The following is a 25919-nucleotide window of genomic DNA, read 5'->3' on the forward strand; positions in this document are numbered from 1 at the left end:
TATAATTTTCTATTATCCAATTTTCATTAATATTATAGGCTTCATAAAAGAGTAAACATAGAAGAACATGATAGAAAAAATAGATTCCACTTGTGGCTCTCAAAGTTGAAGCATGGTTTTTCGCATATTATGATAAATTGTTAACTAAAAAATAATACAAGTTAGACAAATAAAGACCAAAGATAGTTAAAAGGGGCAAATTTTTACAATATTTGGACGTGATGTTCTTTTTCACCCCCCCCTCTGGAAAAACTTTCACGGGTGCCTTTCCCCCTGGGAAAAAATTCTACACTTCCATGCCCTCTGATTTATAGAAGCAAATTTTGGTTAGTGAGATACAGAAAACATCCCATCATTTTATTTGCGAAAGGTAGCCCAGGCTCCTACAGGTCAAATAGCAGATTAAATAAAAACATATTTTTCAAACAGAAGTAAAGAGTGATATTAAAAACTAACTTTAGTTTTACTTTTTTTATGCAGCGATAGTTCGTGAGAAGTTGAGGGAGTGGCAGCCCTCTAAAATTTGGCAATTTTCGTTCGATTCAAACTTTAATCGCTCTTTATTTGTATATTAAAAAGTAAATTTCAGATTTGATGTTATTGAAAAACAGTAGCTAGAGTCGTATCTTGAAAATTAGGGAAGAGTCGGTTCTCCTTAACTTTGGGTGTGAGAGTCGAAGTACAAAATGCAAGAATCTAGGATTCGGAATTGAATAAATAATTTACAAATTCCAAGCTCTACTAATTAGTCTTATTTAATAGAAAAATATTGAACTTTGTCGACCAATTTGATTTTCTAATGAGAAAAAGTACCGTCATAAAACTGATTACTACAATTGCGCTTTTTCTTCTGCGGCTATATAACGCCGGAGAATTGCAAAAGGATGAATAGATAGGAATCGCTTACGGAGGCAATAAGATATATGTATATTTAGGTGATCATGTTCAAATTGGCAATTCTTACAACTATATTTATATGTGTAACATCAAGAGTGATAATCCCGGCTGAATCTCAGAATGTAAGTTTCTCAGGCTTCACCTTAGTTCATACATATTGAAAAATTATTTGTCAGGGTTCAAATCGTTCTTCTAATGCTATTTAATTCAAACAATTTAAATTTTTTAAATGCTATTCCATCGAAGGTTACAATTCATGCAGCTCGAGCGTAGTAACAGAGTGTTAAAAGAGGTTAAAAGAGTGTAGTAACATGGCATAGCTCAATTAGTGCCAAAAGAACAAATTTATTCCGTTGAGCAGTAGTTTTCGTAGTTCCGTGGAGCAGAAAAAAAAAATATGATTTTCAGTAGTGAAAAAGCCCTTAAGTGACTTCGACACTTTCGCCTCTTCGGTCGGCTCTAGGACAGTGACTGGCTGACACCATGCTGAAGCTTGTGCACAGGACCGTGCATCGTAAAAACATTCTGTTGGTGAAACTATGGATGCCGGGTGAGGCAGAGCAGCATCTAGTTCCCGTCAACAGTAAAGTAAGTTAGTAGAGATGTTTTGTCAAAACTGGGTACCATGACACCACCGAAAATCCCGTAATCGTGTCAATTGTGCCAAAAAAATTCTGTTAATATTTTATTCCTGAAAATTCGCCTTTAAAAATTGAGCTTTGTTTAAAACATATCTCTTTGTAACGAAAGTACCTTTTTTTTACAACCAATACTTGTGAATGGGTGCCCTAGAATATTTTAGGTGGAACTACAGTGTCACCGTGAGGAACCGTTGAAAGCCCCAACGCAGTAACTAATGAGTCTGCATTGCTTAGAACAAGGCTAAGCCTTTGTTTAGTTACATATTACTTTAAAATAGGCCTCACAGGGTAGGATTCAGTATATATTTTTTGACCAGTTACTTAAGACTAGGGGAATTTTGCTTGGTACAAGTGAGAGCAGGACAGGATAACCAATGGGACAAGAGTAGCGTTATTACTAGGAAAAAGAAAATCAGGAAGACAATATACATTTAGTATATAACTATGCTGATAGAAGTAAAAGTGGTTCACCAGCCAAATCGACTACCTTCGTAGGAGAAACAAGATAGAATGTTCAGAATTAAGATAGTTTGATGGTTTCAAAACTTATTGTGTTTGCTTCTGTGTTCTAGTAAGGTTAAATTGGCTTCTAATAGCAATTCACTATTTACTGTGAAAACCTTTTTCTGTTCCATCTTGGGGATTCGTACTAACTCTTAGGGAAATTTTAATAAACCTAGAAGTTTAAGAGAGAACGGATACCTTGAGCAGCAAAATCTAAACAAAAGCGGCGTTGATTGGCTATGACATTTTTTTAGGACATATCCGATCCAGAAAAAGAAAGAACATAAAAGTCTTAAAAATAAATGTTAAATTTATTTCATACATGATTCCAAATAGAAATGCCATGAATAGACGATTATTTACGCTCCAGTTCTTGAAGGTGGTGACACCAGAATAACACCATCACCGCGCACAAAAAGCATTGGTATATTGCGCTTCGTTGTTCTATAGATCTCTTCATATGTTTCTTCATCAACCTCAACTGATGTAACAGTCTCTTCTACATCTCCCAGTACCATGTTCAAGTGTTGATCATACGCATGGAGTCGTCCTCGAAGTTCCCTGTCCCCTCGCAATTTTACATAAATCCTTTCGTCGAGGCTTAAGCGTACAAGATCAAGAGGCTCTTCTACAACCATCGCTGCAGCTGGCTCGCCATCTTCTGCCATTCTGGAATAAGAATTCACAATTGTACTGCCAGTTTGTACATTTATTTCTTCACCGTTCAAAAAAATTCCCGCTAAATCACAATTTCAAGTTATTTGATTTGTATGGACCGGCTGAGTCTACAATAAAATATATATATATATATATATATATATATATATATATATATATATATATATATATATATATATATATATATATATATATATCATAGATTTTATTGTAGACTGCCGTTCCATACAAATCAAATAACTTGAAATTGTGATTTAGCAGGGTATTTTTTATACGGTAAAAAAAAATGTACAAACTGGTCTTGTCGATCGTGCATCGCCGGTGGCCAGTTTGGTTACCAACTCCCTTGTTTTACAGTAAATTGTGATTTAGCAATTGTGATTTAGTAGGGTATTTTTTTATACGGTGAAAAAAAAATGTACAAACTGGTCTTGTCGAGCGTGCATCGCGGATGGCCAGTTTGGTTACCAACTCCCTTGTTTTACAGTAATTACAAAACTGTAACGTCAGTCAAATACTAGGCTGTTTAAAAGCCTATTCTAATTCTTATAATTATAATAATATAATTTTTATTGGAATAGCTAAGGGTCATAAAAAAAATTGTAATTACATATGGTACATCTAACTACAAACATTTTAAAATAAAAACCAAACACTAAGCACTTCTATTTGCGACATTAGCGCCCCACTTCCATTACCTACAACACAGCATCTCCCATCATAACAATCGTTTTTGGAGTAGTTGATGTAAAAATGCCAAGAAGTAGCTCATCAGGATTTTCCTCCAGCTAATTTACCCTAATTTAAGATAGCTCGTGAGACATCAAGAGAAAATGGTTTATATATATATATATATATATATATATATATATATATATATATATATATATATATATATATATATATATATATAATGTACAATATTAGCAAATTCTTTTGTCGGTTTCTTGAAAATATCTTCGGAAACATGCTAGCCCAGTAGGCTATGCTGAATTTTCCCTCTAACTTGTATCATCTTGTAATTTTCCACCAACTTAATTCCTTTCTGGTGACACATTTTAATATTTTTCTAATTCTTATTATTACTGTTTTGTTAGACGTTCTCTCAACTAACGTAAATATTGAGGCTTAGACAGTTCTTCGTTAATAACAAAATATACAAAATGTGTTACATATACAGAAATTAAAGCTGAGTTTGTTTTTTGGAAAATAAGAAGAAAAGTGTCACAGAATCAGAATCAAGTGTAACAAAATCAATTCATACAATTGTTATAGTAAAAATCCAAGATATCAACATGTGTAAGTATTCGTGGAAAGATACACAACTGTTTAGAAGGTAAAAAAAAATAATAAGAAGAAAAACGGCAATCTAGTGATGGTTCTTAGAACTATTATACCAATGTTTTCACATACACATATTTCGCTAATTAAAATGACTTTATTTTGACACATTTATAGATAATACGTTTCAAAATGGGTATAATATACTACTTGTCTTCTGTCTGGGCAGGCCTAAACTCGTTGTCCCGTACGTGAAACTACGAATGACAGGATGGACACAAAACATGTATTTGGATTAAAACATTTAATTATTAATACTTGTAAAGGCTTATTTTTGAAAAGAAAAGGAAAAAGAAAGGAAAATAAAACTCCATTATTTACTAGTATTTAAAAAAAAATTTCTCCACTTTTCCTCCTAGGATACCCAGTTTTCCATATTATAAATGAAGAGTCACGCCAGACGGAATTTGGTTCCACTTTATTATCTTATTAAATATAATCTTTACGATATTTACTTGTAAATAAGCACTATTACGGGCCTTTAACAAACCATTAGATCAGAGAAGGTTAGTATTAAACGATTAAAACCAAAAATTTAGGATCTACAGACTTCCACAATAACACAAATGCCAATTGATGGAACAATTTAACAATGTTCCATTTACCAATTTTTACACAGCTTACCAATATTTTTTAATTCTGAAGATACATTTGTAGTAAAGGTGTAAGTCAAATACCTGATTAAATAACTAGAAATGACAGTCCTTATCAGATTTGGACTGCGTACTTCTTGGAATCAGATAGTGAAGTTCAAACATATTTCTATTTAAAAGCTATATTTCGTAATGATTGTTTCCTAACCACTGAAGAAAAAATAAATAAAATCAAACAATTTCATTGGTACTATCGTAATTTTTTTCTCCCGCTGGCTATATAAAGACTGTGATGAGCAAATGGCTAAGTATATAAAGAAAGTTCACAGTGACAATAAGACATAAACAATGTTGAAAGTTGGAATTTTCGTTAATTTGTTTTTCTGTGTAACATCAAGGATAATAACACCAACTCGGTCTCAGAGTGTAAGTTTTCTCAGACCTTACTATGCTCAGATGCACCGTACAGTGACAGCAATTTTATAGTTTAGCAACAGACAACTGATGGTGGTAAGTCATATGGCTGAGTCCATATATTACCCTTGTAGATGTAGTGCAAAAAATGTACCCTTGGTCACAAGATAGCTTGTAGAGGAACGATCTAGAAGGCAGGTTTTAGACACAAAATTAATGTCCTTCCAGCCTGGAATGATTAAACTATAAAGCAGTTTTCAATCTTTTCTATATATTAAGTAGGGTGAAAACAACATTTTGCATTGGACCAGAACATCTGGGTCAGCCAAGTACCTAGGGACAGGGAGGTCTTACTAAGCACAAACACACTATTGATTGGGATAATTGTATAGTTTAGCAATACCCAACTGATGGTGGTTATAATAAGGCAACAACTAAGCACAAAAGGCTGAAACCGTTCCATTTTTTTTTTTTTTAGATAGTTTGGGATTTCCCTAAGGAACACAATAAAGGAATGGGCTAGGTTTCTCCTAAGGAACGCAATAAAGGCTATGGGAGAGCATGGTATCAAACAGGAAGGTAAAACAATCCTAGACTTAGATCAAACACATGATTTGAATCCATGATTTGAGAGTTCAGGGTGAGAGAAAAGGTAAAAAAAAAATTTAAGTTAAGAAGTTCAGAAGCTTTCTTAAGGTTTCAATGTTAAGAAGAGTTTAGTCACTTAGACCAGGAATAGTTGATGGTGAAGAGCAGAAGTTAGGTAACGAGAAAATCTATCAAGTATATAGCTTCACGTAGGCTAATTGAGGAGCATTATTAGTCAAGATGGTGGATACAGTGAATATGCAAAAAGTAGATACCAAGCCGCAGGGTGTTTTTTCCCAATTGAAAAAAGTTTTAAAGAATAGGAATATAAACTTGCAACTAAAATTACAATACTGAAAGTCATGGTAACGACAGAGGTCATGCCTAGCTCTAAAGCGTGAGCCCTTCGAAAAATTAAGGATTATATGTTGGATATTTTCCAAAGGAATTGTCTGCCGATAGGTGCTTATTTGACCGATCTTATATAAAAAAAAGAGGCGCCTTTAACATAGTTCAACCTACTTCCTAAGGTTATAATAATAATAATAAAAAAAATACACGTTATAATAAGCAGGTCAAGTTTTACGGATCGTGGGTGATAGATTGTCGCGCGTTCTGGTCATCCATCTGGGGCCAAACAAATAGCTGGTCGTTCCAAAATGGATTGGTAGAAGATCATGAGGAAGGATTTAAATGAACTGAACCTTCCCAAGAGGGAGTAAAGGGGAAAGCGTAGAACCGATTGGACCGAGAAGGAGGGTGTCAAGCTGTACTTGCTCCAGGCAGCTTAGTATCCCAATGACCTACTAGTAGTACCAATAAAATAAAGCTAGCACCATAGAGTAGCTAGTCAAAACTGGGAGATTCCGAAACTTTTCTGAAATCAGCACCCCATCGAGTATTTCAACACGATCTTGACTTCTTTTAAAATTAAATTAAAAAAAAAGTTTTTTTTAAAACTGAAACTATGGAGCAGCATTACAACTTCAAACAGACAGAAATGTTTACGTTTATAAGGTGGACTGCCCCTTCTTGAACACCTCACTCTTTACGCTAAATTTTGTCCTTTTGTTCCAATTGTTCAAAAAAAAAAAAAAAAAAAAAAAAAAAAAAAAAAAAAAAAAAAAAACACGCATCCGTGATCTTTCTTGTGGCCAAAAAATTGCAAAATTCCATATTTTTGTTTATAGGAACTTGGAACCTCTATAGCTGGGTTCTCTGATATGCTGTATCTGATAGTGTTATTTTCATTAAGATAGCTTGATCTTTTGGGGTTGTTTCTCCCCTTTTTCAAAAATTGGTTAAATTTTTTTAGGCTCGTAGCTTTTGATGGGTAACATTAAACTTGATTTATTTATATATCTTGAATGAGCATCAAAATTAAATTCTCTTTATGTGTCTATGGTTATCAATACTCTTGTTTCTTTAGAGTTTCGCACGCCAGGGGTACAGGCACCCCTGGTAGGAAACCCTAGTCCAGACTTTCCATCATTGATTTTAGAAATTTTGCTCAGCGACAGTTGGTAAGAAAAGTGGCTGAGATAACTTGGATATCATTCAATTTTGTATTTATTCCTATATTTCAGAATCAGCATTCAAATTCAAGTCAGGGCCTTACGACTAAGGTAAACAAACGGTACCTTAAATCCACCCCCACAAAAGACTCAAATGATAATCATGTCTAAGAAAGTACAGAATAGCAACGAGAGATCCATTATGACTTGAAACGCAAAGAATAATAAAGTGGAAATATAAGGAAAGGGAGGATTAGCATTGTTGCTTCTGTGTTAAGCTTTGGTAAGAGGTTTCTCAGAATTTATGTTCGTGGCGAGACACAAAAAAAAACGATTGTTGGTCTAGGCTAGCTTTTTGAATATGAAACTAAATTTTCAACTGAGCCAAATGTAAAACTTAATTCAACTCAATCGGACAGTTTTCAACTTTCTGGCCAAAAGTGCACTTTTTTGTGTTTTTTACCTCCCAGAAAGATCAGTGATCACCATAGAAAATACGAGAAAATCTACCTTTTTAGGTAAACATTTTTCAAAATAGGAGCCAAATCGACCAATCTTGAGGGGATAAGGTATTAGGTCAAGGTTGGTTGTTTAAATATGAAACTAAAGTATGCGCAAGCTGTTTTTTTAATTCCTTGAACTCGACAGTTTAAACTTATTTTTATATACATACCTGAGAAATAACTAAAGCTAGTGGTCATTTCTTGTTTTTATGCTAAAATAAATTTCACCAGTATCTTAGAAAGACATTATCCACAAAAGAAAATGTATCTCAGAAATCAAGAGAGCCTTCTGCCACTTCGTTTTTTAGTTACAGAATTTTAATAATACAGTGTATATTATAACACCAATCTTAAAAATACTAAGCATTTTAATAACATGAATTTAATCATTGATCCGGTTTGTATCATTAGAATAATTTAGCAGTTTGTTTTCTAAACAGTCAAGTATTATTTGGCTACTATTATGCTAAACCAATGAAATTAGTAAATAATAATGAGAACATCAATGCACACAGTAGAGGTGGCAGAATGAAACTTCATTCATGCCATGGTTACGGTAAAGCTGCAAGCTTCCCTGTAGAATCATTTATTCGTTTACCATATTTGCACATCCTTATGTATAAAACAAAGATAAAAATTTCAAATACTAAGGATTAAACGTCTAACCAAAATTCACATAAATTTTTCTAAGAGCGATTAAGCCTCCAAAAAGTAGTGAAGGCGGAGCCTAATGTTTGAAACAAAGGCTTTTTTGACAGAAAACGTCCATTTTGTCACACTCCTTTGAGTTTAACTTTATGTGTACCTCAATTATGTCACTTGAACTTCGAGTAAAGTAGATGATATAAAAAATTACACTGTATTTGAGATGAAGTAGATACTGAAACTTTTTCGTTCAAATTGCGGCAGGTCTTTCCTACATCTTTAAATTAATAGTACCTCGACAAATACGACCAGTGGAAAGAGACCTGTTAAAGAAGTATTTTTGACTTTTAGCCCATTAAATATAAAAAAAGCGAGTGATACACCCTCTTACTTTATAGAAGGCTGAACTCGTAAGATGGTATGCTTTACTTTTCAGAACTTGGCCCAAAGCAGAACGATATATTCAGGTGTGCAAGAACCCTACATTGGTTTAGCCCAAAAGTCGCTGCATATGGAAGAGAAAGAGATTAATGGCCCAGGAAGTTTAGCGAATGGTAAATTCTTTTTCTTATTTGTTTTTAAAAATTACAATGAAAATTTTTCTTTGTCTTGAACGTTTGTCACGATAAATGTAGCTGAGCCTCAGGTTACGGACCTTCTTCACCATTTTGACACTGTTGGGAAACCAAAAAATCCGAGTATTAATTCATTTTTCCCATTGGAATTAAAGAAAATACAGTTAAATCGTTCTTGGCAAAGAAACCTTATTATCTTAGAATATAGAAAGTTAAAATGCTTCATTCATACAGTAAATACACAAAAATAAAAACACACTCTCACAAGGTTCATGCCCACCAAAATCAGAAGATATTCCTAAAATTAAGGGGTATGAGGTATAAACTACTCTGCAAGAACAGAAATACAAACGCCATTTTCATTTGCATATATTATTCCCGTCTTTATCCCAACATTTGGGCTTCGGAACCTTAATAACGAACAATGGTTTTGATGCCCCAGTTGGATCTTGACTAACTTTACCGTGTGTCCGTGCGTCAGAGCATCGTTTATGAATCGAGGCAGAACTGTTTCGGAAATAGAAGTCATAGTCTAACTTCTTCGTGAATTAAACGTTCGATTTTTAAACGAATAAAAACATGCGCAGAAAGAAAAATAGTAGAGCCCACCTGAAATAAAAACCATAAAAAAATTTTCACTAAGAAAACCATCTTAGCCGATAAACGGTATATACTAGACTTTGGGAGCTTAATTTTCTACGCCATCAGCCCCATTAGTTTTCAGCAGCAGGCAATTCTGACAAGGAAAAGAAAGTGGTGCATCTTTTCTGCGTTAAGCATTTTCTCTCAGATAATAAACTACTTGTTGTGCATCAAAAGTGTTAGCATCTGTAATTTAATTAGATTTGCCTATTAACATATTTTTAAATCTCAGTTTTCATCTGTTATTCGTGCAATCCTAATAGCTGAATGTTACCCTATCAAGAATTTGCAAAAAATTCTATTTGATTACAACATTTAGAAAAATTTACAATTCGAGTCGGCGTTCGTGATCCGACGTTCCAATCTAGCATAAAAATTAGTTGCTCGAAGCATCCTTTATAAATAATTCTTGATCTACAAATAATCCGGATCTATTTGTTTAATAAAACACTCCTAATATATTATCCTCTTTTCAAAGGCTACTTCCGAAGAAAGGATGAATTATTATAAAGAGTCGTACGCAAAAAATCTTGGTCTTATATATTTCTTATCACTTGTTTTGGCGACTTGTCCAGTATTTACAAACAATATTATACGAATTAGTTTTAGAAATCTGTCATTTTAGTTTCCATAAAAAAAAAAAAAAAAAAAAAAAAAAAAAAAAAAAAAAAAAATTTGCGAGATTTTCAAAAAGGTGGGGGGCAGCCCTCAAAAGTCAAGAGATCTTAACAAAAATCACACCATCATATTCAGCTTATCAGAGAACCCTACAGTGGAGGTTTCAAGCTCCTATCTACAATATGGTGATTTTTTTTTTGCCAGAAGAAAGATCACGGAAGCGTGTTCATTTGTTGTTGTTTTTTTATTCAGGGGCGATCGTATAGAACCAATGGTCCTAAAAGATTGGGTGAAGAATCATTCAAACGGACATAAAAATTCTAGTGCCCTTTTTAAGAAGCTAAAAAGATTGAAGGTCAACTAGCTTCCCCGCCCCACACCCCTTTTACCCAAAGACATCCAATCATAATTTTGAGATAGCCATTTTGTTGAGCATAGTTTAAAGATCCAATAACGATACCTCTGGGGATGCCAAGGCTCCCCAATGGTCCAGGGGAGAGGGATACAAGTTATGAAATTTGCCCATTGCTTACACATAGTATTCGTTATGGGGAAATAAACAGACATTTTTTTTGGAGACGAAGGGATTTTGAACAGGAAGAATTTCCTGTGGGGAGGAAAGTTTCCGGGAGGAGAGGTTCCAGGGGAATTTTGCACAGAGGAATGTGTCAGAATTCATATACGGAAATCTTTTTATTTGTCTTACTTTCTCTTTGACAGCTCAATTCTACATGTGGATGTATTCCGGGGGAGCTGCACGGGGTTAATTTCCTACGGGAAAGGAATTGTCTAGGGAAGTTTCGCGCGAGGAGGGATTTTACGCAATTTTTTTTTTCATTAGGTGGGGAGAATTTCCGGAAAAAATTTTACACAGAGGGGGGGAGGATTTCCAGTATGACTTGAAAAAAAAAACAGAACCTAAATAAAAAAAAAAAATCTATAAAGTTAGGAGAATTTTCCAGGGGGAGAAATTTTAGCGAGGGAGAATTTTTAGCATGGTTGGGAGAATTTTCCCGGGGAGAATATTTAGCGAGGTTCGAATTGCCCGGGAAAATTTTACGGGGAGGATTTTTCAATAGAAGGTAGAGGCGGATTTCTGGCCCTTATTTGAAAAACGATCAGAAATTTTTAAGTTTTCTTCAATTTTCAGTAAGGTGCAGCATTAAAACTTAAAGCAAACAGAGGAGGGCTGCTCTGTTCTCTTTTCCCTACTCTTTACGATAATGTTTTGACTTAGTTCTCCCGATCCTTTAAGAACGACTCCTGAAGCGCAAGGGCCGTTTAATTGAAATTGCAGCTATTTAAAGTGCCAAAAACTTTAGCGTAAAGAGCGAGGTATTGAGGAGGGGGTATCCCTCATATACAGAATAATTTCTTTTCGTTTAAAGTTTTAACGTTGCTCCTTACTTCCAGTTGAAAAACTAGCTTGTTTTTATTTACTTGTACAAAAATCTGATTTTCAGCATATTGGTCATCTAAAATCAGAAGTCATTCTCTGCTATGTATAAGCTACCATTTCTGAAATTATAAAAATTCAAAAAACATGAAAAGAAACAAAATCAAGAATGCGATATTTCGGCCATGTTCACAGCGATCATATCCCAAAGCACCAAGTCAAAAATACCAGTCTCAAGTACGTAGGTATGAAGTCCTAACAGGAAGAGATTTTAAATAATAAAAGAGAGAGAAGAGTTGACGAGTAAGCACCTTGGGGGGGGGGGGGACTTCAGACCCTTGTTGTGTCTTTTAATATTTTTAAATATTAATTTATCGGAAACCGAAGTTCCCATCTACACTTCGGGAAACATACTACAATGTTGATCGTATTTCCTTCAATGGTATATCTATATTTTCTTGTATTATTTGTGTTTATTTTGTTTTATTTCAGTTTCAGGCGGGTCACTTAAGTTCCGTAAAGCCGAAAGAAAGAAACGCAATTTAGACTCCATCGGAGAAGGGCCACTTTTAGATTCAGAAGACGGATACACTCATTCGAGTACAACATTGAATTAAACAGATGTATAATCGTTGATCAAAATATGGATACGAATAAAATAATATTTCGCTTTATAATTTTGAAAAACATGGGATTTTCTTTGAATCCTGGTTTAGAATGTCATTTAATTTCAGGTTTTTGTGTTGCTTTGTAGAGTAAGCACAATAAAAATGGTCAATTTAAAATTATATATGAAATTAAATACCCCCGCCCCCCCCCCCAAGAATTGTCTAACAATGCCTGTAAAAAAATATACACACCTATTTTGGATTTTTAACCGTCCTCCGCCTTGGAAACTTTCGATAGTTCTTTTTAGGCCCCCTGTGAGCAAATGTTCTAAAGCAAACGTAGACCATTTGGAAATACTTCGACTAGTCCAAAAGATCACTTAACAACTCTATGATCATAGGGTTAAACCAAATAAATTCCTTCTTAAATAAAATTTTTGAGCTATAAAGACCAAACTATGGTTTGAATTTATTTGCTTTTTGTTATACGAGTCAGTTATTAGTTTTGGATTAACAAACATTTCAATATTTGTAGACTTTACTATGTAATATCCTTTAAATCGTCTCCAATACAGGCAACTTAATAAATAAAGTATTTCTTCCAATGTGTCAGAAACTAATCCTTCGAGCCACAACCAGAAGGACATCTACACCAACAAAATTTCGACATCTTCAAGCTTGACCCAGTCCAAGTATTTTGGCTAGTGATGCTCCTCTGCCTCCTATAGAGACGCAACTGACTGTTTTTGATGAATAGTGTTAAAAATCTTTGTATTGACTTTCATGGTCTAAGTTTTAACTATTTATACGTCTTAACCGTAAGTGAGTTTCCAGGATCTTTTTTTTACAGAACTAGTACGTGTATAGTATTTGTTTTTTTGTTAAATATATTTCGTGCCATTTTGTTCATAAAATCCGGGAAATGTCACAATTGAATCAACTTAAGCTCTTACAAATATTTGGTTCTGCGTTTTATTGGTAGCATATTAACGATGGTACCTTATTTCGGATTACTTTGTTGGGAACTTGGCAAACTTCCTTAAACATATTGTAATTCAGCTCGTTAACAGCATCACGCCCTACTTTAGAAAAAAAAATTCATGTAGCTTAGTTATCACTGTTTCGCTCAAACTGGCTTAACTGAGCAACAAAATTTCTTGAAAGTGTAACCCACTAGTTTTGCTGAAAATCTGCCTATGTTTACAGAAAAAGTCAAACAAAATCAAAAATATATACTGCATATTCTCTTACAAGCTGCAATAGCTGAGGAAGGATCAAATGCCCAATATGAAAGTGTTTACAGTGACGCAAAGGAATTGGAATCCAGGTATGTGAAAAAACTTAGATATTTACGTCTCTGACGTAACAATACGAAAAACACAGAAGAACCCCTCCCAAAAAAAGACACTGTGTTGTTACAACTATTAGATTACTAACACGTGAGTTATAATTTTTATTGCAGTTCAGAACACTAAATTAAACATCTGACTAGATTTATTCTGGTATCCATTATTTTTTTTTAGATTTCTGGGTTCAATTTTTGGTATTTTGGACAGGAAAGCTTCAAAAATCATTGTTAAACCTATAGGCAGTGAAAAAATTGTGACTCCCTTTCTAATTAATAAATAAAAATTCTATTAGAACACAAAATGTTGATTCCTTAGCTAAATTTTGTTCCACTGTCTAATCAATGTTACTGTTGAAAGTATCCAATTATTCTATAGTTGTGTTCTAATGTCAATAGTACCTTTTTAGTAAAAACATTAGCTGCTTGTTCGTAACGAAATGTCCGTGGCAACCCTGCAGAGAACTAGCTTTTACACTGCTTTTTAGATCAAGCATTCTTATTAAAATGTTAGGTAGCGCTAGAAGTCACAACTCTAGGGGATCATCAGTATGAAATAAATTCATTTTATATCACTAATATTTCTTTCTTGTTCTACTAGATAATGCTGTATGATAATAATTGCCTCGAAGTCAAGATTGGGCTACTAAAATGGGATAAACTGTTGAAACCAACCACTGTAGACCAGTTAGTCCCATCGTAGAGTACGTGCGCCTCCCCCTTCTCCAGGATGTGAGTGTGTGTGATTCCGGACGCATCCAGGGTGTGAGTTAGTAGTTAGCGTGCGATTTAGGTTGCAATGCATATGATTTTCATAGGTATGCATAAGCAGAGGGTACTGAAGATATAATCAAGTATATATGTGTCCTTATTCTGAAAAAAGTAGCTAAACCATTTAAGCTAAATAACAGTGAAAATTTTGGAAGAGTAATCTTGAAACCATGGAAAATAATATGGCCCATAGGAACCCCATAAAGACGTTGCATAAAAATTCGCTGTGCAAGAACTAAAGGACCGAAGCTCCCAGCTATCCACTGTAGTGGACGGAAAGGGGAAGCAAAAGGCCTACAAAGGCAGATTACTGCTAGATATAGAGCCAGCTTCTTTGCAAGTCTGTTTTTCAATCCATGCAAATAAAATCAAGGGTGCTTTTTTGGCTTCAGCTGAGTAAACTACAAAACAATTAAAGTGTGATTTTTTTCAATTCTATTTTAAAGCTACAAGGGAAAAAACCAACAGTAATCTAACACATTTATGCTATAAAGAAAAACAAATCACAAAAACTTGAAACATGACTTCACAATATGAGAAGCCCATTACAGGGGAGCACTTTTTGAATTAATCAAAATAAGCACTAATGGAAAGAGTGAAAAATAAATGCCATACATAAAAAGAACTATTATGTAAGAATTGTTGCATCCCATAAATCTTACAAGGTGTTATTTAATTGAGATTGTTTACTTGTAATATAGCCTAATACATATTTATTCCTATTTCAGGTACCTGAATGACTTGCTGTCAATATTCGACTACTATGAACATGAGGCTGTTGTTTCCCCACAAAAAAGAAATGTTGACGAAATCGACAATACATCTTTTAGCTACCTAGGAACTCATTAATCCTTATATGGCATTATTTAATAAAGGCTGATTATTATTTTTCTTAACATTGCTCTATGTCTATTTAAAAAACTTATTTTTATTGATTTCAAATAATACATTCTAGTTTAGTTTCTTTATTGCTAGCAAGGAAAACAAAACCCAAAAATCATCATACAATTTTTCATTAATGTATGAATAAATTATTATTATAAAGAATTATTAAGTTTAAAGTCACCAATCAAAAACCATTTGCATAAGCAGATTTGCAAAATTTTAGAAACAAGAAGAAAGTTGATCTTGATGAAAACTACTCCGTCATGTTGAATTTATCATAAATCATGTGATGAATTTAACAGACAAGTTTCTGCTGAAAAAGAATGGAAAATGCAGATAAAGAAAAAAAAAAGAAACAACAAAGTAATTTATAGCCTGTTTCTGAAAAAGAACAAAAAGATAATTTTTCAAAGAAATACCAAAAATGCCATTTCTATTTCTTTTAAATGGCAAATTTACCATTATTTGACTGTTACACTGATATGTTTAAAGGTGTGAATTCGCCCTTATTCTACTTAAAATGCCTTGGTACAGTACAACCTTAACCAAACAAATTACCTGCCAAAAAATATACTTTGGAAAAAAAGACTAGTTTCATAATTTTCACACACAACATTTATTAAAACCTAAATTTCAATGACATAGCAATATATCAGAGTAGACTAGCCTATGACAGAAGTACTGGTACATTAAACACAGAACACAATGTTCAAATGGAAGAAAATTTTTGGAAATGTCTCATCAAATCACCTACATATCTTCTGAAACATGCAAAGAAATGTACAGATATGATACTTATATTTATGATGGACAATAACATTAGAAAAAGAGATCTAGTAAACATGTACCATTCCATAAAGGAACGTCCAAAATAAAATATAAGTAATCCAACCACTTGTCAGACCACTTGTAATGACTGAGCTCCTATTGAGAAAGGTCAACTTATTTCCAGAACAGTGTTTCACAACAATATATAATGACAAGAGTAATGCACAAATGAAGTAGAAAAGAAAGCCTTTCCAACTGGTAAGTCCAATTGTCCCAGCAGCTACACCACTTAAAGCAGCTAAAGACGTCCTGTAGAATTCCAGCACAGAATGATTATTTCTAATCGCTAATTCACTGTATCCAATAAGTTCCCCAGTTTTCTCAACAGTTCTTAATTTTGTCCTCATCTTTCTGGAAAACATAAAGGGTCAGTAACCAAATTGGTAACTGAAATTCTACAGGATATCACTAGCTCCCTGATGTACTCTACTTTAAATAATTAAATATAATAATAAAATACCTCACATAAGAATGGAATAATAAGGATATGAAGGAAATTTTCTTAAATTGTGTGAAGAAAATCTAAGAGATAAACCATATTTTTTGCACAATATACATGGGTTAGAGATGGGGGGTCAAACCTCTTTTCCAAACGGTGGGGTTCACTGGACCAATATCAGAGGGATCCCTACCCCCTCCCCAGCGCATACATGACTCGGATATTTGGGTGAGGGAGCATAGGAGTATGTTCCCTGGAAAGAAATGGTCTTACAACAAGAATAATTTGTCAGGAGGGGGAGGGAGGAATTTGAATTTTTATCATAAAGCTTCAAGAATGGAAAGGGACATTAGTCTGTAATTGCTTTAAACAATATTTTTTTAATTTCTCACATTTAAAATGAAAATTCGTAAGTAAAACACTTACAATTATCAATGGATATATTTTTGCACTCTCAAATGCTTTCAGGAAAGTACAAATTTAAATCTCAGTTTAAAGACGAGGAGGCGAAAAATTCCTCATATTTCAAACAATTTAAGTTTTTAAGTATCATTGTTACTCTTTACTTTAACTTAAAGAAAAAACTTTTTATGTTTAATTCCCATTTTTTCAATTAATTAGATGTAAAGACTTCTCAATAATTGGAGGGAGTACTGCCAACCCCCCTCCTCAACCTCCTGCACTGTGTACTAAAGTTCCACATTTTTATCACAGTATTTTGAAACTGAATGTGCTTGTTTGAGTTTAATGGTTCTGCATAGGTAAATCATTAAGTTAAAAAGTGCATGTTGGATATATTCTAGAGTTGCTCTTTAACATTAAATGATCACAGAAAGACTATCATAGGAAGAAGCAAACTTTAAAACCGTGCTTCAATTTAAAATAAAAAAAAACTAATTTTTAAAACTTAAAACCACAGTTTATATAATTATCCAGTAAGTTTACCGCAGATGATTTCTGGATCTTCATTCTCGGTGCGAACAAAAACCTCCTCTCACTTATTTCTGCACTTATTGTCCACTTATTGGTGAGCCAGCCAAGTGGTTTTGTCAGTACTTGTTCCGTAGGTGATTATTCTTTGTCTACCCATGAAAAGATCTAATGCCGCTTATGTTTATACCGGTTTATACATTCTCTGGAGCAATCGCACCTCGGTCCGGGTTTTTATAATGGGTGAGATAGGGAAAGATCATACTGCTAATTATATAAACTGTGCTTAAAACAAACAAAAATTATGTAGCATATTCAAATTCAATGGCCCTTGTGGAGGCAGCCCCCCCCCCGCTATATAAAGAATAACTTGTGTTTGATTAAGTTTTATTGTTGATTGCAGTAGTGGTTCTGGTTTCCCTGGCACTTGAGCAAAATCTTGATTAACCCCCCCCCCTCCCCCTTTCTCCCAAAAAAAATTCAGAACAATTTAAAAAAAAATTCATTTATTAAAAAAAATCCATTTAATCTGAGTTTTCTCACTGTAGCCTCTGCAATGTTAGTAATTATCTTGTCCAAATTGATTGCTTCTAACTATTTGAATTCTATGCTCTATTAACTCTATTATGCTCTATGCTCTATTTACTTTCTATTAACTCTAAATCATTTAGTTGCTCCTGGCCCATAGTCAATTTGAGGTACATTAATATTAATTTAAGTTTACTAAACGACCACTCATTACTGGCCACCAACATTGCAAACACTAATAATATTTGATAGGCAATCTTACATATGATAGGCATCTCTATATTGCAAAATTAATTCTAGCATTAAATACAATCAAATTTGGTCTATTTACTTTTATTTTAAGGAAATGGTGATGAAGATATGGGTAAAATGAAAATTTTTGATTCAATTCACTTATACTTGCTGCCAACTGTAGCCTCTACTTTATTTTAATAAAAATAAAATTTCAAAATTACAAAACAATTATAACTGCTAGACTATTTATTTGAAATTTTGTGCCCCTAAATTTTCTGCTCCCAGGCAGGTGCTGCACCTGCTCTCCTAAAACCACCTCTGGTTGCTTGTTACTTTCACTTCAAAAAACTTGTTTTGTTTTTTTTTATTTAATTTCCGACTATTTTTCAAAGCCACGAAATCCTCCCCTGTCATGTAAAATTTGCCTTAGAAAATTCCCCAAGAAACTATCCTCCCCATAGAAAATTTTCCCCCTGGAAACCCACCTCCCCTGCAGAAAATTACCACAGAAAAATTTCTGCATTTTTCCCAATATCAAATACTATGTGTAAAAATGTGCAAATTGCATAGCTTACAACCCTTTCCCCAGGCGCTGAGGGGGGGGGGGGGGGCAGGTCTTTGCCAGAGGCATAGTTATTGGACCTTTCAACTAGGCACAATCAAATAGCTATCTCAAAATTTTGATCCAAGCACAAGCTTTTCAAGGCAGTTGTCACTTCCATCAAGATTAAGTAATTTCAAAACAAGCTCATTTGATTTGGTAATGAAAATCTTCTTTGCCACAGATGAGGCCATCACAAAAATCTGTGAATGATTTGTCAAGCTCACCTTGGGGCAATACACTGAATACAAGCAAAAAAGATATCTTCGAGATTTGCAAAAAATACATCCTCTCCTGAATTGATATCAGCTAACATGAGCAAGAATGATTCAGCCTACTTTTCTATCAAGCTATCCCTAGATATGAAAAGAACCGAAAATATCCATCATATAAGGTATCATCAAAAGTCATCTCACCTTCCCCTGATACCAAAAGTTATACAAGAGCCATGAAAACCAGCCAGCAACTTCAGTTTCCCTGCAGTATACAGGTAATTCAAAGCAAGTCTGTACTCGAACTGAGGATTTAACAAAAAAAAAAAGTCTGATAGCTCCCAAGAAATTTCAAGTGATGAGATTACCAGCAGATTGATTCTGACGATAATTCAAGAGGATCATATAAATTGTTTCAATGTATAGTGTTATTTATTTATTTTTTTTTTAGCAAAAATGGACAAGACAGTTGTTTTTTTTTTGGTTTGCAACACATAGGCATCTTGTCCAGTAGGAATCAAGCTGAAACAAGTGCACGATTTAGATGAAAAACAAATAAGATTTACATGAAAGGCTTCAAGTCCATGAAACAATAATGTGTTACTCCATTGTTTTCATCTCTTGGTTCTTTGTATTTTTTTGTAAATGGGTAGCTGTATTCCTGATCTGTCAAAATTATTAGCCAAGGCATATCTGATTGCACAAGAATTGGCATTAGTTGGATAAATAAATTATTTAAAAATGTGGATAACAATAGGATAAACATAATAATCTGGTTAACAAAATTGTGTTACATATTATAAAGTAAAATTCTTATTTTTTCTTCTTTTAGTTTTGTAGATATCCTAGGACTATATTTGGGACTATTAGGAGGGAGTTCAACTGTCATAAAAGCAAATATTGTATTTGGAAAGTGTCAAATGGGGAATCAAATGGCCACACTTTTATGTTCATAATGTATGAATCTTTTTTTTGCTTCAGTTTATCAGCAATTTCCACAATACTTGTCTTACTTCTTCATTCACTTCTTCAACATAGCAAAGGAGGCCCATAGTAACCAAATATTAAAAATGTATTTAAAAAGGCAAGTGAGAAAAAATTGTCATTTATAGCTGATTCCAGGAAAGGTAACTATTTATCATAATTAGTCTCAGATAATTCGGGAGACCAAACTGCCTTTCCATGATAATAAATAAAAGTTCAAATAGGGATAAAATCGTTTTAATTGACAGTGTTTCACAGACAGTGATAGAAATTCACAAAAATACCAGATATTTTGGTTACATATGCAGTGACCATCACTGCATATCAGAGTTGTCGATTAAAAGGATTTTATCCTTATTTGAACTTTTATTTATCAAAATTAGTCTTAATGGTAAAATATTATTTTGAAAACAAATTTAAGGGAGTTTTGACAAATAGCCTGAAACACCCTAAAAATGGAGATGGATTGAAACAAAATGCAGGCTACATTAGAATTGCCATGGCCAAACCCCCTATGCAGGAAACTTGCAGTCCCCTGGCTTGAACAACAAGCAGGTTTCCATGGGTAGCACTGATGTCCTCTTTTTTTCTCTACTTTTTATCAACATCATAGAGGAAATCACCATTGGAACATCATAGAGAGCTGTTTAAAAATAAAATGAATATGCAATTATCATATTTGACACTTGCTGAAACTTTGTAAAGAGCTAGCTTAAGCCCATAGTAACCAAAATTTAAAAAAAAATGAATTTGAAAATTCAGAAAGTAAACCTTCTAGCCTTAGAACCAGTTCTACAGCTGATTCTCTTAAAAAATCTTTTGTCTTTCTTATTGAATCTTCTAGATCCTGTTGATTTTCTGGAGGACAAATTTCTTTAACACTAAGCTTTGCTAATCCTTTTAGAAGAAGCAACTCCAGTCCAGAGAGCTTTTCTTGAGCTCAGTACTTTTGACACAACCTTTCTAAAATGGCATGGAGGCATATTTCATTATTTTCATTTTTGGTAATTGTTTCTGCTTTTATTTTGTTATCATCACATTTTTTAACTTGAATTTTCTTAGTTCCTCACTTACTGGTTGATTTTGGCCTTGAATGTTGTTCTCTTCTACAGACTTCAGCCTTATATCATTTTAACTGTGTAGGATTATGGTTTCTACAACTTCAGCAACTTGACAGGGCAATTGTATACCATAAAAGTATGTTGTAACATACTCCAATAGTGTCAATTGCCTTTTTAATGAAAAATAAAATTACTGGGGAAAAGCTGAAAAAGAAGTTTTTTGGTATTGTTGATGTCATGCAAAATAATACAAAAGAATCAATGAATCCATTAGCTAAAGCGAAAGGCATGAAAAATATATCTAAGGTAATGATGAACAAAGTGAAGAGGATCAAGATCTGTAGCTGGGAGACAATTGCCAAAAAACATCACAACATACCACAAATAAAACTGATGGATAATGTAATCTTCTGTTAAAAGACAAGCAACAGCAAGGCTCACATTAAATCGTAAATGAAATAAATGGTTAAAAGAGAAGCAACAGCAGGAATCACTACAAATCCCAGGAGAATACAAATTCTATAAAATGCATAATATTTGGAAGAATAAACAGGAAGGAGGAACTAAATGCACATAACAATTTCTTAATGCAACTGAAATTGCTGATATCCTACCTCATGACTTGACTAAACAATAACATGGTAAATATGCTAATGTATAATTTAAAAATCAAAATATACAACCCTACTACATGCCAAGTGCCAGGGCCTGAGTGATATATCTACTCTCTTTAAACAAGGAATTAAGTATTTATGTGTATAAGTATTTTTTTTAAAATGGCTCCATCTTTATTTTTTTGAAAACTGGTACCCTGAGATTTTCTGGCCTAAAAAAAACAATCTGAAAAAAAACTTCTATAAATGTACAACCTGGACCATCAAACATGACAAGATCAATAGAAACAGCTAAAGCAAAGGGCATGGAAAAAATGTTTAAGTTAATAACAAACAAAAATGAAGCACAAAAAAAATATGAGGTTAGAAAACTTGTAACAACAAGCATCACAACAAATCAAAAATGAAACACAAAAAAAGAATCTTTGGTTAGGAAACAATTGAATCTTAGAATTGCAACCAATTAAAGCAATAAATAACAATAGGAAAAATTAAATATCCTCATCATATATAAACTAGAGTTACTATTTTGGGTTTTAAATTAAACTTTTCCTTTAAATTAAAACTTAAATGAGTGTTACATGAAGAAATTGGATGTTTTCAATTGATAGTGCTTTTATAACTTTTAATTCTCCAAAGCTATATAAAACAAAATGACCTTAAAAAGAGAAATTTACTATTGTTGAAAAATGATAAGTTGTTTGAACAAAAAGACATTTTTGTTTAACCACCTGGACCATCAAACATGACAAGATCAAGAGGATAAAAAAAAAACAAAAAAACTCATAATTGTTGAAAATCAACAACCTGGACTATCAAACATGACAAGACCAATCCAAACATCTGTTTCAATCCAAGACTTCTCTGTTTTGGTCTGACACAGGAGTTCCTTATGCGTATCAAGGATTGCTGTGTTCAAATTCTCAACTAGAGCACCTATGATGTCAGGGGTTATGGTTCATGGTTTTGGGATGCAAGTACAGAACCAAGACTATCTTCTAATGACTACAAGAAAGTGGTGTGTGTTGCAGATTCTTTCATTTTATTGCTGCAGAATTTTAGAATCTTATTCACTGGGTAAAAAGTTTCAGTCAGTGACCTCTGTTTCTTGGATTAGGACCAACAATAGGAAATAATACTGGAAGTGTGTTGGCCTTCATTAACTTGCAGATTAGATTGACACCCCCTCTATTTCTTCTGTATAAGGGTTGAAACTCCCAAGTGTTGGAAGTTTCAGCTTAGCTAGTCTTGCAGGATAAGAAAGTTCCCATATGCCAGATATCATTTTGGTGGCATATCTCTGTATTTCTTCCAAAACTTTTATATCTTTTTTAAAATATGGGGAGGCTAGAGACATTCCAACTTTGAGCTTGGTTCAAACTAGTCCTTTATACAGAAGGACTAATTGCTTTGGGGGAGAAAGTGAAAACAGTACACTTGACCAGCCTCAGAGTTGAACTAGTACCATCAGCAGAATTCTTAGAATGGGTACTGAATTTTAATGCATTGTCAATGGTGACTCCAAGATCCTGTTCATTATTTACAGAGGATATTGGGTGGCCTCAGAGAAAATAAGAGCAAAAACATATTGTTGGTGTTGCTTCTTTGCTGCTAAAACTATTTGAAGACAAGAGTGATGATAGAAAAATGTATGAAACATATAATTTAAGCTATATATTTGCATACTCGAGGAGGAGGGGGTTAAAAAGTGAAGTGCTTTTAGGAATGATATAAGGGTGAATTTTCTAACTAACTCACCAATAAAATTGCTAAGAAACAGACATACCTTTAGAACAAGAATTTCACCTAGAAACCAGATGTGCAAACATATGTCCTGAGTAACTGAGTGGACTGAATTCTCTATAAATCACTGTTCTTCGAGCTGATTTAACAGTTTGTCAAAATAATGAAAATTCATTGTATACAATTCATGGTATAGGCAATATTTGCATATTAGTTGGTAAAGTTCATTTTGGACAAAAATAAATGTAATATTTAGATACAGGATGAGATTCTGATTCTAAAGGTAGGCCTATGTCTATTTCTTAGTCACTGAATTAGCCCAGTGAGTTAATTAGAAAATTTACCCCTTTTCAGTGGGCGTAACTGTAGACTGGTACCAAGTTTGGTAGGCCTACTTGGAAAAACCTTCTAATGCCTAAAAATATGCCAAAGATTGGTAAAATTCTAGTTTAGCTACTTTTTAATATCTTGGAGAGGGGTTAGATTAGGAAAATGAAACTTTTAGGGGTGGTTTTACAGACTAAAATATGTCCTAGGAAGGTATCTTGAAGTACCAATATTTACTCCTCTCTCTAGAGGGCAGTGATTTCTGATGAGCTTTAAAATATGGTAAATTTCTACCAGATCATATTATTGACTTACAAACAAAGTGAATATACCATTCAATGCCTTTTTTATGCTCTTTACAAATGTAAAAATCATTTTTGTAAGAAATGAATTTTATCCTAACCCTTATATATACAAATTCAGTGAATATGTTTGCACATTAGAGGGGTGGGGGTAAATTTTATTTCTGGTGTAACCAAGAGGTACAATTATAATTTACCCCACTCCCCGAATGTGCAAATATATACCCTGAATTAGTATATAGGCTAGGGGTGGGGGTAAAATACATTTTTGGCAAAAGTGATTTTTACATTTGGAAAGAGTATAAAAAAGGCATCAAATGGTATCTTCACTTTGTCTATAAGTCAATAATATGATTTGGTAGCCAAAAATATTGGTCAATATATACCAAATCATATTATTGAGTTTCAAATAAAGTGAATACACCATTTGATGCCTTTTTTTATGCTGATTACAAATATAATAAGCATTTCTATTGGAAATGAATTTCAGCCCCCCCCCCCCCTCTTGAGGCTACCCCTAACCCACCCGACCCAAACCCGGAAGCGGCATATATAGGGGGGGGGCTGAAATTCATTTACAATAGAAATGCTTATTATATTTGTAATCAGCATAAAAAAAGGCATCGAATGTTGTAATCACTTTAGTCATAACTCAATAATATGATTTGGTATATATTGACCAACATATTTGTGTTATAAAAGGTGAAACCTTGCAAAATAGATAGGCCTATTCTGCTTGCATGAAGTACAAGAAAACTGTTTTCAGCTTTGCAACTTTGCTCAATCTCAATTTATTAGGTTTCAAAGATCTTCAAAGATGTTTCCTAAATTTAGAATAAAAAATCATTGATATGGCTTAAACTTCTACTCAAATAACAGGAATTGTATTTCCAGAACTAAAAACAGAGAAAAAGAAATTGATAGCTGAATATTAAGTTAAAATTTTGTTTTGTAAAAATTTCAATAGGTAATAGATCTGTCAAGTAGGCAAATTCCTAAGACTTAGAAGAGGGTTAGCCTAACATAGAAGCTTGGCAATACCTTCCCAGAGAATGTTTTCAGTCCTGGATTTATCCCTTTCCAAGATAGCAAAAAGTAGCTATAGGCCTACTAGAATTTCACCCAGAGAATCATTTTTGAAAATGGCCTAATTTCACCTATCTAGCCAAACAGCTTTCCATGACAGCAAAAGACCCTAAGCAGTAGACATGACCAAAATACACATGATCCGGTACAAGTTTACTGGAAAATAGCTTGCAGACCATGGGCCAGCATTAGCGAATAAAAAATCAATCTTTAAAAAAAAATACTTAGGTACCTGACAAAAGTGCTATATAGACTATCCCGTGGCGTCAAGAGAGAGTTTCCACTTCTTCAATTACCGTGATACGTTTGCCACCAGACCGAAAAATTTCGTAACGTCCAAACTCTTAAAAACGTGACCTTTTTGTAACTTTTGATAAGAAAGTCCCTTTTAAAGGCAGGGTGCCTTTATTTCGGTATCAAGAGTGACACTTAGAAGAGGGTTGGGCAAGTTGATGCCTGTAGATTTTGAAAAATATCTTTTTGTGTAATCTTGTTAAAAACAACCCCTCCAACTTTTAAGTGGTACCTTTTGTTGTATCTTAGAAAAAAAAAATTGGAAACCCCTCCGCCTTTCTAAATCTTAAGCATTGGAACCTTTTGCAGTATAAAAAACCCAGGCACTAAAAAAAATTGGGTTGATTCGGATGAAATTTGGACTTTTCTTTCGAGCAATATTTAATGACACTGCTCTCACGCAAAAAAATAAAAATGAACCATTAAATTGATCTTCATTCACCTTTTTTAAACAAAACCCTGGAGAATGTGGAAGAATAAAACAAATCAGGTGCATGTTATGCACAGGGTACATTTTCTGAAGTTCTGCCAAGGTATGCCTTATTTTTTTTAGGTTTGTCATTGATTTGGATGTAATT

General features: G+C 33.6%; 3 protein-coding genes across 4 annotated transcripts; 1 reads left to right on the forward strand and 2 right to left on the reverse strand.

The window, feature by feature from the left end:
- Positions 1-908: 908 nt before the first annotated feature.
- Positions 909-15801, forward strand: LOC148951087 (uncharacterized). 2 transcript variants are annotated; one of them, XM_089090136.1, is made up of 4 exons: positions 909-1019; positions 8755-8872; positions 13364-13484; positions 15002-15801. In XM_089090136.1, exons 1-4 carry the CDS (start codon positions 942-944, stop codon positions 15120-15122), a joined length of 438 nt encoding a protein of 145 aa, XP_088946262.1. In that variant the 5' UTR covers positions 909-941; the 3' UTR covers positions 15123-15801. The 2 variants fall into 2 exon arrangements, with proteins under 2 accessions (XP_088946262.1, XP_088946263.1); XM_089090137.1 differs by lacking the exon at positions 909-1019 and adding an exon at positions 4922-5080.
- LSm3 (U6 snRNA-associated Sm-like protein LSm3) lies at positions 2335-25385 on the reverse strand. The gene is made up of 2 exons (XM_089090140.1): positions 25280-25385; positions 2335-2711 (listed from the first exon to the last, which is right to left on the reverse strand). The coding sequence occupies exon 2, from the start codon at positions 2708-2710 to the stop codon at positions 2402-2404; it is 309 nt and encodes a 102-aa protein (XP_088946266.1). The 5' UTR covers position 2711; positions 25280-25385; the 3' UTR covers positions 2335-2401.
- Positions 15942-25372, reverse strand: EMC6 (ER membrane protein complex subunit 6). The gene is made up of 2 exons (XM_089090139.1): positions 25280-25372; positions 15942-16337 (listed from the first exon to the last, which is right to left on the reverse strand). The coding sequence occupies exon 2, from the start codon at positions 16331-16333 to the stop codon at positions 15992-15994; it is 342 nt and encodes a 113-aa protein (XP_088946265.1). The 5' UTR covers positions 16334-16337; positions 25280-25372; the 3' UTR covers positions 15942-15991.
- Positions 25386-25919: the final 534 nt, after the last annotated feature.

This window comes from Artemia sp. Qi Xiang Cuo, chromosome 6 (genome assembly GCF_049724085.1).
Source record: "Artemia sp. Qi Xiang Cuo chromosome 6, ASM4972408v1, whole genome shotgun sequence".
Classification (NCBI taxonomy): Eukaryota; Metazoa; Arthropoda; class Branchiopoda; order Anostraca; family Artemiidae; genus Artemia; species Artemia sp. Qi Xiang Cuo.